This window comes from Hyperolius riggenbachi, chromosome 2 (assembly GCF_040937935.1).
Source record: "Hyperolius riggenbachi isolate aHypRig1 chromosome 2, aHypRig1.pri, whole genome shotgun sequence".
NCBI lineage: Eukaryota > Metazoa > Chordata > Amphibia > Anura > Hyperoliidae > Hyperolius > Hyperolius riggenbachi.
Window position 1 is genome coordinate 429,406,323 of NC_090647.1, and position 17,819 is coordinate 429,424,141.

At 45.4% G+C, this 17,819-nt stretch overlaps 1 protein-coding gene across 2 annotated transcripts in view; it reads left to right on the forward strand.

Moving 5' to 3' along the window:
- Positions 1-17,819, forward strand: part of LOC137546905 (arylsulfatase H-like) — a 228,656-nt gene that overhangs the window by 167,466 nt on the left and 43,371 nt on the right. For both annotated transcript variants that reach the window (XM_068269923.1, XM_068269924.1), the window contains exons 2-4: positions 11-151; positions 9,568-9,689; positions 13,332-13,454. In XM_068269923.1, the coding sequence (XP_068126024.1) occupies positions 11-151; positions 9,568-9,689; positions 13,332-13,454 (386 nt within the window). The remainder of the gene's footprint in view (positions 1-10; positions 152-9,567; positions 9,690-13,331; positions 13,455-17,819) is intronic.

The window sequence follows — 17,819 nt, forward strand, 5'->3', positions numbered from 1 at the left end:
TTTCTTTCAGGAACTCCATGGCCATTTTACCATTTATACTCCTGCTTGTTAATTTCTATCCAGCGAATGCTCGCAAGCCAAACTTTGTCCTTTTCATGGCTGATGACCTTGGAATTGGGGAAGTTGGATGCTACGGCAATAGTACAATAAGGTAATGACTGCTTCTATATAGATGCTTGAATTCAAATAAGTTTGGATTTTCCCAATACTTAGATAGAAATACACTTTTATATAGTTATGATAATGTGCATGTTTGATGAGTGATGTCCCGAGATACCAAATAAAATAAAATCTTTATACACATTTAGGTTTAGGTATTTTTTTTTCTTTCCTTTTATATCTGGAGTGGCAGCTGCAGGGAGAGAGTATCTGAGTAAGTGATTCATGTTATGTGCATATGTCCCCGATCAGGGGCGTTGCTAACCCTACAGATCAGTGGCACGTGCCCTGGATCTATTCTAGGGTGTCCAAGATGTCCCCCAGGCAGAGTCCGGCAGCGGGCAGCAGTACTCCTCTCTAGCTGCTTGGTCTCCAGATTCTGCAGACATCTCTTCTGGGCTTCTCCCCTTAGTGTCTGAGAAGGAATCAGAAGCTAGAGCTCCTAGCGTCTGATTCTCAGATGCTAGGGGAAGAATTGCCAGCTATAGAGGATCTTTCCAGACTTGGAGAGTGGATGGAAGAGATGAGTAGTTCCTACTGCTGTGCTACTCTGCTGGACATGTTGGTACTAGGGTAGGAACAGTGAGGACACACACAACGAATCATGTACCGTATGCATGCATTGTTGCTAATCTTCCGGGGGACCACAATCAGCGACGGGGGACCACGGAGTAGTTAGGGAAGCCTCATTAGGATCCTGAGGCTTCCCTCTGTTAAGGTAAGTATCTGATTTTGTGTACCCGAACTTCGGTTTGGGTATACTTTAAGTTAATGTAAATTTGGCTCCACCCATGGCTACACTAACATTCTGGTCCGTGGCCACACCCATTTCTTGGCTGGAGTGCCCTCAAAGTTAAAGAATCATAAAACACAAATTGCTCCAAAATCACTTTCCAGTAGTGATGCTCATCCGAGCTCGGATATCCGAGATACTCGGATATCCTAGCCCTTTTTTCACTATCTGAGCTCAAATACCGAGCTCGAATAGTATTAGCTATCCGGGCTGTGCTATCCGAGCGCACTCGGATAGCAATCAGCTATCCGGAGATATCCTAGCTATCCGAGCTCGGATAGCGTCATCCGCTCGGATAGCGTCACGTCACCTCGAGTCCTCACAAGCGAATCAGAGGGCTCTCAGCCCTCTGACTGCAGCCAATCACAGAGGGGGAGCCTGGCCAAGCCCCCCTCTATAAATAGCGGGCGCCATGTTGCCTCACTCGTCCTCAGGGCCGGATTTGTACTCTTTACTGCCCTAGGCCACTGTCACCAGCCGCCCCCCTTCAGTATAGGTAGCGAGAAGAACCCTCCCCCCTTCCCGTCTAGTATAGGTAGCCTGATGATGCCCCCGTATAGGTAGCCAGATGACTCCTCCCCCTTTCTCTTCAGTATAGGTAGCCAGATGACCCCTTCCCTCTAGTATATGTAGCCATATGACTCTTCCCCCTTTACCTCCAGTAAAGGTAGCCAGATTACTCCTTTTCCCACTCCTCCTCTTTCAGTATACGTAGTTAGCTCGCCTTCACACTGCAGCAGCCATCTGTGTCATTCATTTCTCCGCTCGTCTCCAGTGCAGAAGCTTCCTCTTCCTTTCCATCTCCAATGCTGCCAAGTCCATAGCCGCCGGCCACAATGCAAACGTGCACAGAGAGCAAGGTGGCTGCTGCACAGGCAGCTAGCAGCAGAGTTAGGCGCTCTCCTGATCTCCCAGCATTGCAGCATTTGCAAGCTTGCAAATGCTGCACCAGTTTAGCCTGTTGTTTTGGTGCCCTTCCTCCTGTGGTTCCCTAGGCCATGGCCTAGGCGGCCTTGGCCTAAATCCGGCCCTGCTCGTCCTGCTTGCGACTTACTGACTGACTGTACTGAGAGATTGCTCCAGTGCTTTTTGTCTGTGCAAGTGCATTTATTGTTCAATACACCTAGCGTTTTTACACTCCAACACTTGATATTCACCTGCATTGCTTTGTATTGTAGATAGATTGTATTTTAGGCAGTTTAGTTTGTGTGATTAGGAACTAGGGAGGGAGACTGTCACTGGTGCTGCTGCAGCTGCAGCCAGCAGCTAGGCCCTGTGCCTAGGCAAGGCAGCCTGCCCTGCTCTGTGCTCTAGTCTTTAGTTACCTGTGCTCTCACCTGTCCTACTCTACTGTACTACTTCTGTGTTAGATAGATTATTGTACTATTTTGTAGTTAGCAGGCCCAGGTTTACTGCTATACCTGTCCTGTATCTGCTCTCTGTAATCTAGTCACACCTGTTCTATTGTTTAGCTAGATTCTTCTATTGTTTAGTTAGTACTGTAGTACTGCAGTCAGTGCTAGTAGTTGTTAGAGTAGTAGTACTACTGTGTTAGCTTTCTACAGAACTGCTGTGCTGTGAGCAGTGCCACTGTGACAGTTAGTGTGCACTAGTGTCTTCTCCTCTGCTGTCTGACTGGCACTTGGCACGTGCCACATCCGGCATGCTCCTGGCACACGTTACACCTGCTGCTGCTGCTGCATTGCCCTGCTCCTGCTGCCTGTGCAGCTCCCACCACCAGGGTGCCACAGGCCACTGATACCACCTATATTTAACCCAAGACACAATTGCTGCATAATTTTTTGGAGGTGTCTGGGGTGAAAACTGTCATGTCCCAGTTGTGCGGTTGGACTTTGGACACAATGTGGGCTGCACGACTGCTGTCTGGAACCTAGGCCTGATGTTAATTTACAGCTATTTTTTTTTTTTTTTGGGGGGGGGGGATTTTAAGTCCCCACATCATCAATTAGTGTTCCCCTTTACAAAATAATGATGCTACATGCCTCATATACCCTTAAAACGTTTTTAAAGCAATTTAAAGGCCACTTCCGGTTTTTCTATCCGGATATCCGAATTTGCCCGGATAGCCCGGATACTGTGGTCGGATATCCGATTTGCATTCGGATCGGAAAATTTTAAACTTGGATATCCGACCCGGGTGGGGAGCCGCTGGCAACATTTCTTCTTATTAGCACATAGCCGACAGAGTCCGCAGTTCTGTCCGTTCCCAGCCGCCAGCTTTGCACACAGACATAAGAAGAAACAGTGGCTGCCTCTACTAGACGGAAGTCTCTATGCTGCTGGGGCTGCCAGTTCCACAGATCAGAAACCCACAGGGGACAGGCATAGAGTGAGATCTCCAGAACCACAGCAGCTACAGTATATTTCCTGGAGGGAAGAGAGAGAGAGAAAGCACGGCGGGGGAGGGAGAGAGTGATCAGCTGATTAGCTCAGCTGATCGGGACTGGAGCTCACACGGACACAGGAGAAGCAGGGCTCTGTATGCAGCCTATCACAGTGCACAGCAGAGAGGCATAACGATGCAGGAAACTAGATGATCTGATTCCTGACAGGGGATGCCTTCTGTGGCTGCATGCTTGTGAGTAGCTGTTGTGACTGTATGCTTGAGAGTGCACCCTCCCCCCTTTCTCCAAAGTAGCATTTGTTCCCCTCAGCATGTAGTCCCACTCCATAGAGGCACCACAGTTACCAGCATGCCCCTCCTGTCCATAGAGGCATCACTGCTCCCAGCATGCCCATTCACAGAGGCACCACTGCCCCTAGCATGCCCCCCTGCACTATAGGGTCACCATACCTCCCAGCAAAAACCACCTCTATATACAGGCACTACAGTTCCAAGCATGCCCTTCCTCCTCCATATAGTATCGAGTTGTCCCTTAGGGCTGGCTGGAGGACCCCCTGGTCCCCCCCCCCCCCCCCCAAAGTGATTAGTGGCTCCCTGGAGCCTCTGCAGCATATTCGCAGAAGAGCACACTTAACTGTACAGCTTGCTTCTCTGTGTTTTATCCTCCTTCATCTCTCTGACCCAGTGACACATGAATGCAGTCCACTGCAAATACAGGGGCCCTGGGGAACCACTATTCACATTTGAGGGGACCTGGCAGCCAGCTCTGAGGGACAACCCAATACTATATGGAGACTGAGAGGCATGCTGGAAACTACGGTGCCTCTGGAAGGGAAGTAGCATCATGGGAGCTGTGGGGCCTCTGTGGAGGGGTAGGGGCATTTTGGCAGCTGTATTGCCTCTATAGAGGGGGGCATGCTGTGAGCTGTTGTAGGTTTGCCCTTAAGGAAAAAATGGTCTTGGCTAGCCCCTTTAATTTCTACCCTTACCTGGCTAACCTATTCACTCTGACCACCCCCTCAGTTCTGGCTGCCCCACTCTATCCTTTTTTTTCCTAACTCCTACCTCACTGATATCTCCTCGCCCTGACCACTTCTTTAGTTACTGCTCCTCTCCACCCTTACAAGCCCCCCCCAACCCCGCTCGGTGTGTATGGATCTTTGGGGAGGGGGGGGGGATTGAATCCGGCCCTGACTATTATGTCCGCATCCCCCGCTGCTGTGCTCCTCTCCTGCCACCCATACCTATTTAACCTAAACTGCGGGAACCTACCTATTTAACCTAAACTGTAGGAACCTACCTATTTAACCTAAACCGCGGGAACCTACCTAACTAACCTGTATTGCGGGATCCTGCCTATCTAACCTAAACTGTGGGAACCTACCTAACTAACCTATACTGTGGCAACCTACTTAACTAACCTATACTGCGGCAACCTACCTAACTAACCTATACTGCGGGAACCTACCTAACTAACCTATACTGCGGGAACCTACCTAACTAACCTATACTGCGGGAACCTACCTAACTAACCTATACTGCGGGAACCTACCTAACTAACCTATACTGCGGGGACCTACCTATCTAACCTAAACTGCAGGAACCTACCTATCTAACCCATACTGGGGGAACCTACCTATCTAACCCATACTGGGGGAACTTACCTATCTAACACATACTGGAGGAACCTACCTATCTAACCCATACTGGGGGAACCTACCTATCTAACCCATACTGGGGGAACCTACCTATCTAACCCATACTAGGGGAACCTACCTATCTAACCTATACTGCGGGAACCTACCTATCTAACCTATACTGCGGGAACCTGCCTATCTAAACTATACTGGGGGCATCTACCTATCTTACCCATACTGGTAGCAACTATATGGGCTACCCTATACTGGAGGCACCTATGTAGCTAACCTATACTGGGGGCAACTACCTATCTAACCTATAATGGGGCAACTATACAGGCTACCCTATACTGGAGGCACCTACGTAGCTAACCTATACTGCGGGCACCTATGCCTGGCTCCTTGGGGGGGGGCGATTTTTTACACTCTCGCCCTGGGTGAAATTTAGCCTAGAAACTGCCCTGACTATACTACCTACACTAGGGGCAACTATGCTAGCTACACTGGGGGGAAACTATACTACCTACACTGGGGGCAACTATGCTAGCTACACTGGGAGCAACTATACTACCTACACTGGGGGCAACTATACTAGCTATACTAAGGGGAACTATAATACCTACACTGGGGGCAACTATACTACCTACACTGGGACAACTATACTGGGGCAACTATACTACCTGCACTGGGGGCAACTATGCTAGCCACGCTGGGGGCAACTATGCTAGCTACACTGGGGGCAACTATACTACTTACACTGGGGGCAACTGTAACCCGATTTATCCATTAGCACTCAGCCCCGGGTGAGAGGAATCCACCAGTCACTGACTCAGATGTGATTATCAAATATTTATTTGTGACCTAACAGTGGTCACTGGTAACTTCACTCAACCAGTAAAACTTAACACGGCTTTTATTATCTTTCTCTCTCTCAGGCCGTGCACTTAGGGAACACTCAAATCACACTTTGATTAACTTCTTATAGCAGACTTCTAGTAAACTGAAGAACAAATGAAATCTAAACTCCTGACTTGAAAGCAGCTTGACAGGAGCAATGTCTTTGCATCAGGATTACTGTGAACGGTTAGCTGTGTCAGCTCTGAGGGGAGCTTGATGGAGGCTAATAACTTCTCTGATGACAGAAGGGCTCACACACTTAATACACTTAGCAGCAGATTCTTTTCCTTTGGCTGTGCAGCACTATCTTGCATCAATAAATGAATTATCATCACAATGTCTCTGTCTCTTTAAAGCTTTATCAAGCAGGCAGTCACACCACATTGATCAGGACATGTCTTTTTCAGTACTTTGGGTTAGCTATCTATTTCAGCAAACCTCCACTGAACACTGGCCCCTCTCTGAACACAGTGTCTGTGGCTTGTAGCTGGCTCAAAGGCCCATACGCATCTGCACTGCCAGAGTCTCTCTTCCTCCGTGTTAGCTCAGATCTTGCCTGCACACACTGCCTCTGGCCTCCAGTAACTGTCTGGCCTGGCTGCCGCTGCCCTCCTTTCTCTGCTAGTGGTCCCTGGGTCTCCACCTGGTCCCCTCCTTGACTGCTGCGGACCGTCTCCCTTAGCCTCCTCTCCTGCTCAGGAGAATGCCTAAGAACCTCACGGGCTACAAGGGGCTGGAGGAAGCCCCAGATAGTACAGATTTAGATTTAATGTACTGCTCAGGGTCCCTTTAAGGCAGTTGGCAGAAATGGTACATGATCGGACATCATGGTGAGAGCAAACCCACAGAATAGACAAGAGTCGGATACAACTGAATGGATAACATCATATATATACAGTAGCAATAAAAAGTATGTGAACTTTTTGGAACTATATGGATTTCTGTCCAAATTGGTCATAAAACATGATCTGCTCTTCATCGAAGTCACAACAATAGACACAATCGCAGTTTGCTTAAACGAATACCACATAAATAATTAAATGTTTCCATGTTTTTTATTGAACACACCATGTAAACATTCACAGTGCAGGTGGAAAAGGTATGTTAACCCCTAGACATCTCCAAGAGCTAATTGGAGTGAGGTTTTAGCCAGCTGGAGTCCAATCAATGAGATGAAATTGGAGGTGTTGGTTACAGCTGCCCTGTCCTATATTTCATATATTGTTACAGTAAAGCTGTTACTGAACAGGTTCTGTAACAAAAACGCCTGGAAAACCGCTCTGATCTAGCGTTTTTCAGAGCAGTTTGAGCTTTTCCTATACTTAACATTGAGGCAGAAACGCATCTGCAAACTGCAAAAATGCTGCAGGAGCCACGTTTGCGGTTGCGGCATCGATTTTGAAAACGCTACCAAAAATGATTGGTATGCTCCAGCCCTTAGACGAATTGTCTATAAATGGAGCAAGTTCAGCACTGCTGCTACTCTCCCTAGGATTGGCTGTCCTGTAAAGATGACTGCAAGAGCACAGCGCAGAGTGCTCAGTGAGATGAAGAAGTGTCAGCTAAAGACTTACAAAATTCTCTGGCATATACTAACATCCCTGTTAGCAAATCTATGATACGTAAAACACTAAACAAGAATGGAGTTATAGGAGGATACCACAGAGGAAGCCACTAAGGTCCAAAAAAACATTGCTGTACGTTAAAAGTTTGCAAAAAAGAGTACCTGGATGTTCTACAGCATTACTGGCAAAATATTTTGTGGACATGTGAATCCAAAATTGAGTTATTTTGAAGAAACACACAACTCTATGGGCTCTATTCACAAAGCATTACCGTATTCGGTAATACTGAAAACAGCTCATTTTACCGATCACCTTACCAAGCTACAATTCACTAAACCTATCACCGCACAAAATAGAGTTCCTGACTAGTGAGGTAAATTACCGACTTGTGCAGTAATTACCTCAGGAAATGTCAATTCACAAAGATTTCCGCATGTCATTTACCGGCCAAAAGTGTTTTTTTCTCTCCAGCTCACAGCAGCCGATAACTGTCTCTCCTCATGCTGTCTCTGTGAGATAGATTTGACAGACAGCCTTGGGGAGAGCCAGGCAGCCAATAGGGAGATTCACACAGCCTGCTTCTCACTGTGATTGGATGCGACAGGGATGCCGGTGGGTCTTTCAGTGTATCAAAGCAGAAGAAGGTAACAATTCTGCAGGCATCCCTGCATCCCTTTAGATGTGCATATTTGTATTGTAGCACACAGAAGAACTCCCCCTGGTGGCTGCACCATCTAAAGGAATGACAGTATGCACAGGACGGAGAACCTCCGAGTCACACGCTAGGCTCCCTGTCTGCTGCCCTGCTAGAAGGCTGGTAAGTGACACTTACTGACCAAGGATTAGTGAATTGAGGCATGTTTGTTTGGTAAATTACCAAACTTCTGCCTCAAGGGGGAATACTTTTGTGAATTTGGAAAAAAAAGTGTAGAATACCGCATACCGCGGTATTTTACTGTCCAAAATTATCTTACTGAACTGCTTATTGTGAATAGAGCCCTATGTGTGGAGAAAAAGATGCACAGTACACCAGCATTAAAACCTCATCCCAACTATGAAGTATGGTGGAGGGGGCATCATGACTTGGGGTTGCTTTGCTCCATCAGCGCCTGGATGGATTGCATCGAAGGAAAAATTAATTCCCAAGTTTATCAAGAACTTAAGGCCATCTGTCCACCAGCTGAAGCTCTGCAGAAGCTGGGTGTTGCAACAGGACAACAACCCGAAACATGGAAGTAAATCAACAACAGAATGGCTACTGATGTTCTAATAAACATTCTGGAGTTTTTTACCCTGCCATCTGGTGTAGCGGGATATCCTTTTCTGGTTGCCTGACTTTGAGACATTTGTATCTCTGGCTCCCATTTGGCTCTGTGTCAGTGGTTGCAGCGGCTCTGTTTTCTACTGCCAGAATGGCTTAAACAGAAGAAAATACGCCTTCTGGAGTGGTCCAGTCAGAGTCCTAACCTCAACCCTATTGATATGCTGTGGTATGACCTCAAGAAAGCATTTACACCAGACACTCCAAGAATATTGCTGAACTGAAACAGTTCCGTAAAGAGGAATGGACAAGAATTACTCCTGACCGTTGTGCACATCTGATCTGCAACTACAGGAAGTTGGTTGAACTTCGGTTGAAGTTATTGCTGCCAAAAGATGTTCAACTAATTATTAAATCCAAGGGTTCACATACCTTTTTCACCTGCACTGTGAATGTTTACATGGCGTGTACAATAAAAACATGGAAACATGTAATTATTTGTGTGGTATTAGTTTAAGCAGACTACGATTGTCTATTGTTGTGACAATATCAGATGAAAATCAGATCACATTTTATGACCAATTTGTGCAAGAATCCATATAATTCCAAGGGGTTCACATACTTTTTATTGCTACTGTATTTTTTTGTAGTTAGACATCACCACTCTAGTGGCAAGGTTTTTATATATTTGTTACCAGCTTTTTTTTAATTTATTTTTTTGTAACTACAGTAAGTAGACTGTACTTCACAAATAAAACAGTGCTGGTGAAGGATAAAGATTGCATTGTGCCTGTCCCTGAAGGCGAATAAAGTACCCCATCCCCTGGGTTACACTGGTTTCCAAAGTGACATGTATGCATTATTTAAGCTCAAAACCTGTTTATTTTCAGGACTCCTAACATTGACAGATTGGCACAAGAAGGTGTAAAACTTACCCAACACATCACTGCAGCTTCTCTATGCACCCCAAGCAGAGCGGCTTTTTTAACTGGCCGATACCCTGTAAGGACAGGTAACGTATTCTGCTGACATTTTACTATTTCATTATTTTTTTTAAAACAGTTCACATTTTAATTGTATTTCGAACATTTATAAGACATAACCAATCCAATCCTGATCAGCAAATCCCATGTTGGGAAACAATGGAAGATACAAGGGGACTTTTAAGCACTGAACTTTATAAGCCACCATAAAGGATGTTTAAAACCCTAAAAACCAGTAGTAAGCTTTTTAACCCACCTGTAATACATTACATTAAATTGACAATGACTTTATTATACCATACAACACCTGTGCTACAATGCGCTACCATAAAACTGCAACACACACTCAGCATGTTACAATGTGCACACTGTTTTTCATAGCATATAGAATTACTATGTAACATGCATGTTATCCAGTACTGTAAAAGGTGCATGTGAATAATGTAGTCCATAACAATGCAGCGCTGTGAGCATGGGCATACAATTCTAAGGGCCCTCTCCCACTAGCTAAAGTGTGCATGAACCCGATTTTGTGCACGCGTTATGACGACGGGAAGGCGCATATCAGCAGCGTTAGTTCTTAATTCATGACGGGAAGCACTTGCGTCGTACGATTAAACGCTCCCAGAGACGTTACAACGTAATGCTCTGGAACGCTTTGTCTAATGTGAACCGTAACATGGAAGTCAAAACGACTTTTATGTTACCTTTCTTACGGCATTCTCTATGCGTTCCATCAGAACAGACAGAACAGCTCCCAGTGTGAAAGGACTGTAAGGGCAGTGTGCTCACGTGTAGCAAACCACTGCGCATAGTGTGACTACATCATAAAGCCTAATACACTCATCCAAGCTTGACTGGACAAACTTACCATTTCCATGTGTGTTTAACATACAATGTGCCTGTTTACAGTGGCAGTGAAGCACTATTTCTTTGTACTATATGCTTACATCGCATGTCTAATGCGCAATGCGACTTTTCGCCACTGTTGTATACTTATTTCGAAACAACATGTAATAGTGTGAAAGGACCTTAACACATATTAGATTCTTCGGAGCCCTAAAGAACCTGACTTTGTAAGCAAAATCATGTGGGCCATAAGCATTTTACTTGGAGGGGTGGAAACACTGATGCTATACAATAATATGCTGGCGGACGTACAATGAATATATATCAATTGTCATACTATTTCACTTGTACTATCCCACTCTGTAAAAGCAGGTCTCAGACTCAGACACCATTTTACATTAAGGAATTAAATCTGAATAGTAGCCCTGTGCAGTGGTGGTGAACCTTTTGAAGACCAAGTGCCCAAACTGCAACTCGAAAGTCACTTGTCTATTGCAAAGTGCCAACACGACAACCACTTGCCGACCAAGTGATTTCCCATTGATCTGTGCTGGGTGGGCTCTTCAGCCCCCAGCACAGATCGTGTTGCAGGCAGGGCGATCAGACTTCCCCCCTTTTTTCCCCACTAGGGGGATGTCCTGCTGGGGGGGTCTGATCGCCGCCGCTCTGCTGTGCCTTGCGGGGGGCTCCTCAAAGCCCCCCTCCACAGCGCTATTCCCCCCTCCCTCTCCTTCCCTCTCTCTCCCTGGCTCTGTGGGTGGTACAGGACGGCGATACGTCCTGAACCGCCTCTGATAGGCTTCCCCGCGTGTTTACATTTCGCCTGCGAGCCGCGATCGGAGGCTCGCAGGAAGTTCACAGAGACACCCTCCGTGAACTGACATGGAACGTTTCCATGGAAACCCGCAGACAACCAGTTTATGCCAATCGGTGTTAGCTGGTAGTCAAGAGGTTAAAATAGATAACATTTTAACTCATACATTAACATTATAGAAAATCCAAGTTGAAAATAAAGTGTTCAAATAAACAATTATATCTATTCTACTCCTGAAAATTATTTATTCATTTTTTTCAGAACCCCCCAATTTTCTTTTCAGTTTAAAAAGCTAAAAAAAAGTAGGCTTAATGTTATTGTATCATATGATACAGCTTTTAACAGTCAGCAATCATGAGGCCCCCAACATGACAAATTCAGCAATCATGAGGCCCCAACATGACAAATTCAGCAATCATCAGGCCCCAACATGACAAATTCAACCATTATGACCCCCCCCCCCCCCCCCCCCCAGATTAATGCAGGAATCATGAGGCCTCCAGATTAATACAGGAATCATGAGTCCCCAAAATGACAAATTCAGCAATCATGTGGTCCTTTAACATGACTAATTCAGGAATCATGAGGCCCCAAACATGACAAATTCAGAAATGAGGCCCCCAATATGATTAATTCAGCAATCATGTGGCCCCCGAAATAACAAATTTAGCAATTATGAGGCCCCCAGATTAATGCAGCAATCATGAGGACCCCAACATGACAAATTCAGCAGTCATGAGGCCCATAAATAGACAGCTTTTCACATAAATAGGCAAAGTGCCCCCTTAATATCGTCAACTCCTCTCTCCCCCAACCTGCACCTCGCCCCCACTCTTTTACTTCACTATAACCCCCAGCTTGCACCATATCCCCCACCCCGCCACCTCCTTTAACACTCACACCACAGGCAGCCATTATGACAACCTGACCGCCACCCTTTTTTCCCTCCAGTCTTCTGTCCTCTTAATGCAAGTTCCTCAGGCTCATTGTGGGTCTTCCTTTTCTCATCGTTATTAGGCAGCCAGCAAGCAAGGTCCCCGCTCTCCACTATGGCCTCGGTGGGCAGAGTCTGTAGTAAGCTTACTCTGCATTTGCAGCCACGAGACTAGGGGAGGGGAAGAGGAATGGGCAGCAGGAGGTGGCTGGCAAGTGCACTGGCCGTGATTCAGTGGGAGGCAGTCTGGAGGAAAATCAACCCCCTTCCCTGCTAGCCAGTTCATACCTGGATCAGCAGGACTTAGCGGTGGCGATGGAGTGACATAACACGCATGCCCATGGAAACAGCTCTGCGTGCCTCCTTGGGAATGCATGCCATAGGTTCGCCACTGGTCTAAGGCCTCTTTTCTAGGGGCCACCGACTGTCACCTGCACCTGTTTACTGGCCATGTGCTTGCTAGTGCTTGGAACAGACAGTGAAAGGTGGCCCCCTATGGAGTTGCATTTGAGTCTCACCAACAGTACGTGTTTTGCAGGAAACCACAATCACAGGTGGTGTAATTAGTCTCTCAGCAGAGCTAATTAACCAAGTCTGTGGATTTTCACAAAACATGCACTGTTGGTGGGCCCTGAGGACAGGGTTTGGGAAACACTGATCTAACCAAACCAACACGTCTAGCCTAACCTAAAGGACAAAACAGGACTCGAATACTGGGTACACATGATTTAATTTCCCATCTGATCGAAGGGTAATCTGATGGGAATGCTCCCAATAACAAGATCAATTTTCCCATGATAACTTTAAATTTAAGACTGATACTGGGTACAGTACTGAAAAGTGTCTCCAGATAATGTAACCCAATTCTACATGTTTTGACACGTACACGGATAATATGTACTGGGTTATTTCAGTTTATTTCTTATTGATCTGCAAGTTAAATAGAGCTTTAGTAAATGTTACTAAAAATTTTTAAAGAAAATCATAGAGAAAATATGTTTACAGTCATGCAAAGCCATAGCTCACATTACCCCAGACACTGACCTGTTACTGTTCTCATTTCATGGCATGTAGGTATGTCTGGATATCATGGTTATAAAGTTTTATTGTGGACCGCAGTGTCTGGTGGTCTTCCAAAAAACGAAACAACATTTGCAAAGATATTACAGCAACAAGGTTACTCTACAGGAATTATCGGTGAGTATTCTTAAGGCAAACTCGAATAATAAAAACAAACAAAACATGTACATATAGTGCCACCTTGTCAGCCACAGCATAGTGTGGTCTGCCCCTTGGAAGTCGCCTCCTCTAAAGAGCTGGTGTTTCTAAGCAACATCTTATTGCACATTTCTTATAAAGATCCTCATTGTTCTGCCCCTATCATCAGGTCACTAGGCACTTCTTTTAAGAAACGCAAATAAAAAAATCTCTGTGCGGACAGTAATAACAGGGTATATAAACAGGTGGCGCACTTCTAAAAACTATAAACAAATATGAAGTCCATAATATAGCTCTGAATTCATAAAAACCAGTGAAACAGCTGATCAAGAAAGTAACTTTTAATCAGTCCTGAACCCCAGTAGATAATCAGACAAGACAGGACCCTCACTCCAAGTGACAGCCACCTCCTCATCCTTAAAACAAGGCATTCACCCTTTGACAGTGACCCTTTGTGAGATGGGTCTGTAGTGCTTCTGGGGTATTTGAGGCAACCCCCTGCCTGTCACAAATTTACTGCCACAACTTCAATATTCAAATGCAGTAAAGATTAGACACCACCATGGGGGATTAAGGTTAGGCACCACCGGGGGGAGGGGGAGATTAGAGTTAGGCTCCACAAGAGGGGGTCTTAGTGTTAGGTACCACCAAGGAGGGTCTTATGGTTAGGCACCACCAGGAGGGGGTCTTAGGGTTAGGCACCACCAGATGGGGTCTTAGGGTTAGGTACCACCAGGAAAGTCTTAGGGTTAGGCACCACCAGGGTGGTCTTTTTTTCAGGATCCCTCTTCAAATAAATGCCCCAAAACAACTTCAAGATGAGCACTGCCTTGATAAAGAAACTGGAGGTAAAGGTACTGGACTGGCCAAGCATGTTTCAGACCCATGGGCATAACAATAGGGCCTGCAGCCCCTGCTCCCGTGGGGGGCCCGGGCCCCCCTGTGGGGCCTGCTCAGGCCTGTTTTGGTGTGCTGGAAGGGTCGCAGCATAAGGGGAAAGCCATGGCCACACTCGGTGGGGAGGGGGGACGGTCCCCCCCCCTCCCTCACCTCGGGCTCTCCCCTCTGCGCTCCCCTCCAGCTTAAATTTGTGTCTCGGGAGCGGGCAGATACATACCTTTCGTGTGCTCCACCACGGATACTCCTCGCTCTAGTGTCTGACGCTACTTCCTGTTTATACAGGAAGTGACGTCAGACGCTAGAAAGAGGAACATTCCCAGTGGAGCGCACGGAAGCTATGTATCTGCCCGCTGCCCACCGCTGCCCAGACACAAATTTAAGCTGGAGGGGAGTGCAGAGGGGAGAGCCCGAGGTGAGGGAGGGGGACCATTCCCCCTCCCCGCCGAGTGTGGCCATGGCTTTCCCCTCATGCTGCGACCCCTCCAGCACCCCAAAACGGCCCTGAGCGGGCCCCAGGGAGGGAAGCCCATCGGAATCTCTGCAGGTAGGCCCGGTGGCTCCTAGTTATGCCCCTGTGGCGTAACAATCACCCCTGCAACTCCTGCCATCGCAGGGGGGCCTAGAGGCTTTGGGAGCCCCACCTCTTCCCTCTCCCCAACCACAAGTGCAGCCAATTAGCCAAAAAAACCCTCCTTGTTCGCTCGCAAAAACTTTGTGCAGGCGCATGTGTAACTTTTTCCTGCTTCCAGGCACTGCTTAACAGCAGAACACTATCTGCTGCCATTCGGTGGCTTCCGATCACGTGACCTGCATGTGGTTCGGGTACCAAGTGGGCCCCATCCTATCATTTTTGCAGGGGCCCCTGTTAAGTCTAGTTACGCCCCTGCACAACCATGTGTACAATAGCAAGCGCTCCCAGTCAGAGAATGCCCTCAGGATCTGAGCAATACATAGAGTGAAAAAAAAATAGCGCCATATTACCTGCGTTCTGCCCCGCTCCACCACGCCACAGCCACCCCCTAGGCCTAACATGTGTATTGCTGGAACGTCCGGCTTCCTCAAAGATGTTCTGGCAATACACATGTTAGGCCTAGGGGGTGGCTGTGGGGTGGTGGGTTTTTTTGTGGGATCCCACTTATTTCCTACCATTTACACTGTGCAGGTGTTTATTGATACACACCTATATTCCTTATTCCCACCAATGTACAATATACTGTCTCCACCGCATTAATACTTCCCACAGCCACCCGCCCCAGATTCTGGGTTTTTAATTGTTTTTGTCTCCCCTAGTTTTTTTCTATGGTGATGTTGTTGTTCCATGTTGTTTTAACTTATAATTATGGTCAATAATAAAGCTATATAATTTGTATTTGTGAGATCTTTTTCTTCTAAGGTATACTTGCAAAGTAAGTCCATGCAAATGTTTAGGTTCTCCAGTAGTTTGCTCTTTGAATCTGCAAAATAAGAATATTGTCCAGGTATGCGATAAGATTGATCTGTCTTATGGTGGCCATACATGGTACAATAAAAACGTTCGATTACTCCGTTTATTCGATCTAAATGATTGAATCGAATGAAAGTTGAAAATATTTTTTTTTTGATCAAGAAATTCGAACGATTATCCCGTTTTTTCGAGAAAAATCACATCGGACATGCTGGAAAAATCTTTATATTCGAGCTAACGGAATAATTGAACTAAATTATCTAATCGTACAAAATGAAAAATTGTACCATGTATGGGCACCCTTAGGTGGAGATTTGCTGAGATTTTTGTAATGATCTTTGTAAAAATTCTTGGTGAGGCAGCTAGGCCAAATGGTAAGGCACAAAACTGAACATGACAGACTACTCCTACAAACTCCACTGCAAATCTTAAATAGTTTTGGTATTTTGGGAAGATTGGTACATGTAGGTAAGACCCCTGAAAGTCCAGAGTGACCATGAAGGATCCTGGAAGGATTGAATTTCTTACTGAATAGATGTTTTCCATTTTGAATCTTTTTTCTTTCAAAAAAAATATTTAAGCCTTTTAAAGTGGACCCAAATTAAAAATACAAGATTTCAGAAATAAAATCTATTTTCTAAATTATAATAATAAATAGCAGCCTTTTTTCAGCTGCATGACAAATATAAAATATTTTACATTTATTGGAGGAACCCCTCCCTTCCTTTCAAATTGCCGGGATTTTTCCGGCAAACTGGTGGAGTAGATAGTGACTGGCAATAGAGGAATCGCTAATGGCTGCCCCCAGTATAACCCTAGCTATGAAAAGAGAAGGGTGAAAAGCATGCACTGAAATGATCATAGGTTTGAAGGAGTGTTTATTTAGCTTTGTATGTGTCAGAGTGGTGCAACTAAATATTTTTAATTAAAAAAATGTTTGGTTTGGGTCCACTTTAACTTTCTGATAAGATGAAATTTCCCTGAGGGCTTTGTAACACGATTTAAATGTTAGCCCCAGGCCCAGGCTGAGGGGGAACCACCAGACACTGACTCAGATGAAATTATCAAAGATTTATCTGTGACCCAACGGTGGTCACTGGCAGCCTCAATCAACCCACAACACTTCAACAACACAGCACAACTCCCTTGCATACCACAGGTCAAAACACACAATCTCCCAGTCTTCACAGGCGGTGCACCGGTAAAAGCTGCGGAATAAAAAAGTTAAGTTACATACAAATTATATATGAAAGTTGAGCTACAAATGTCTTCATGTACAACAATCAATCACTTTACAGCATGTTTACATCACAGTACCACTGTTGGGGGCGTGGGCTGGGAAAGGGGATATTTTACTGAGAAATTTCAGTTCCTAAACAGTTTTCAATCCCTTGCAACCAAGTCCAAGCTATATTGCTCGTGACAGTTCTTAAAGATGATACTGTATAGTTGCACAGTTGGTTGATCCCAAAAAGGATATTCACCTTGCTCAAAGACCTCTTATGGTGGCCATACATGGTACCATTTTTTCATACAATCTTACCATTTCTATGTAGTATAAGGGTAAATAAAGTGAATATACTGAAATGATAATTTAGGCAGTTACCTTATATTGCATAGAAATGGTAAGATTGTATGAAAAATTGTACCATGTATGGCCACCATTAGACTCTTTACCCTTGATAATATCCCACCACAGACCCACTTTACACTTAACACACCTCTCTGGACAGGGCCTCCCAAAATAACAAACAAAATCAAATAGAAATCAAATAAACAAAAAGGTTAAGAAAATAAAAGTAAACAAAATAAAGGATAAAGTGAGCAATGCACATAGCTATACCACCAGAATCACCCTCCCACGATTTAACTCTCTTTTAGTGCACTTTGACTTTTAGGCTGAATGAGCTCTAATTTAGAGTTGTTGCAAAACTTGTAATCCAAGTAAGTTAACTCTGTATCTTGGTCAGATGTCAGTTCACTTCTTACTGTAGTACACT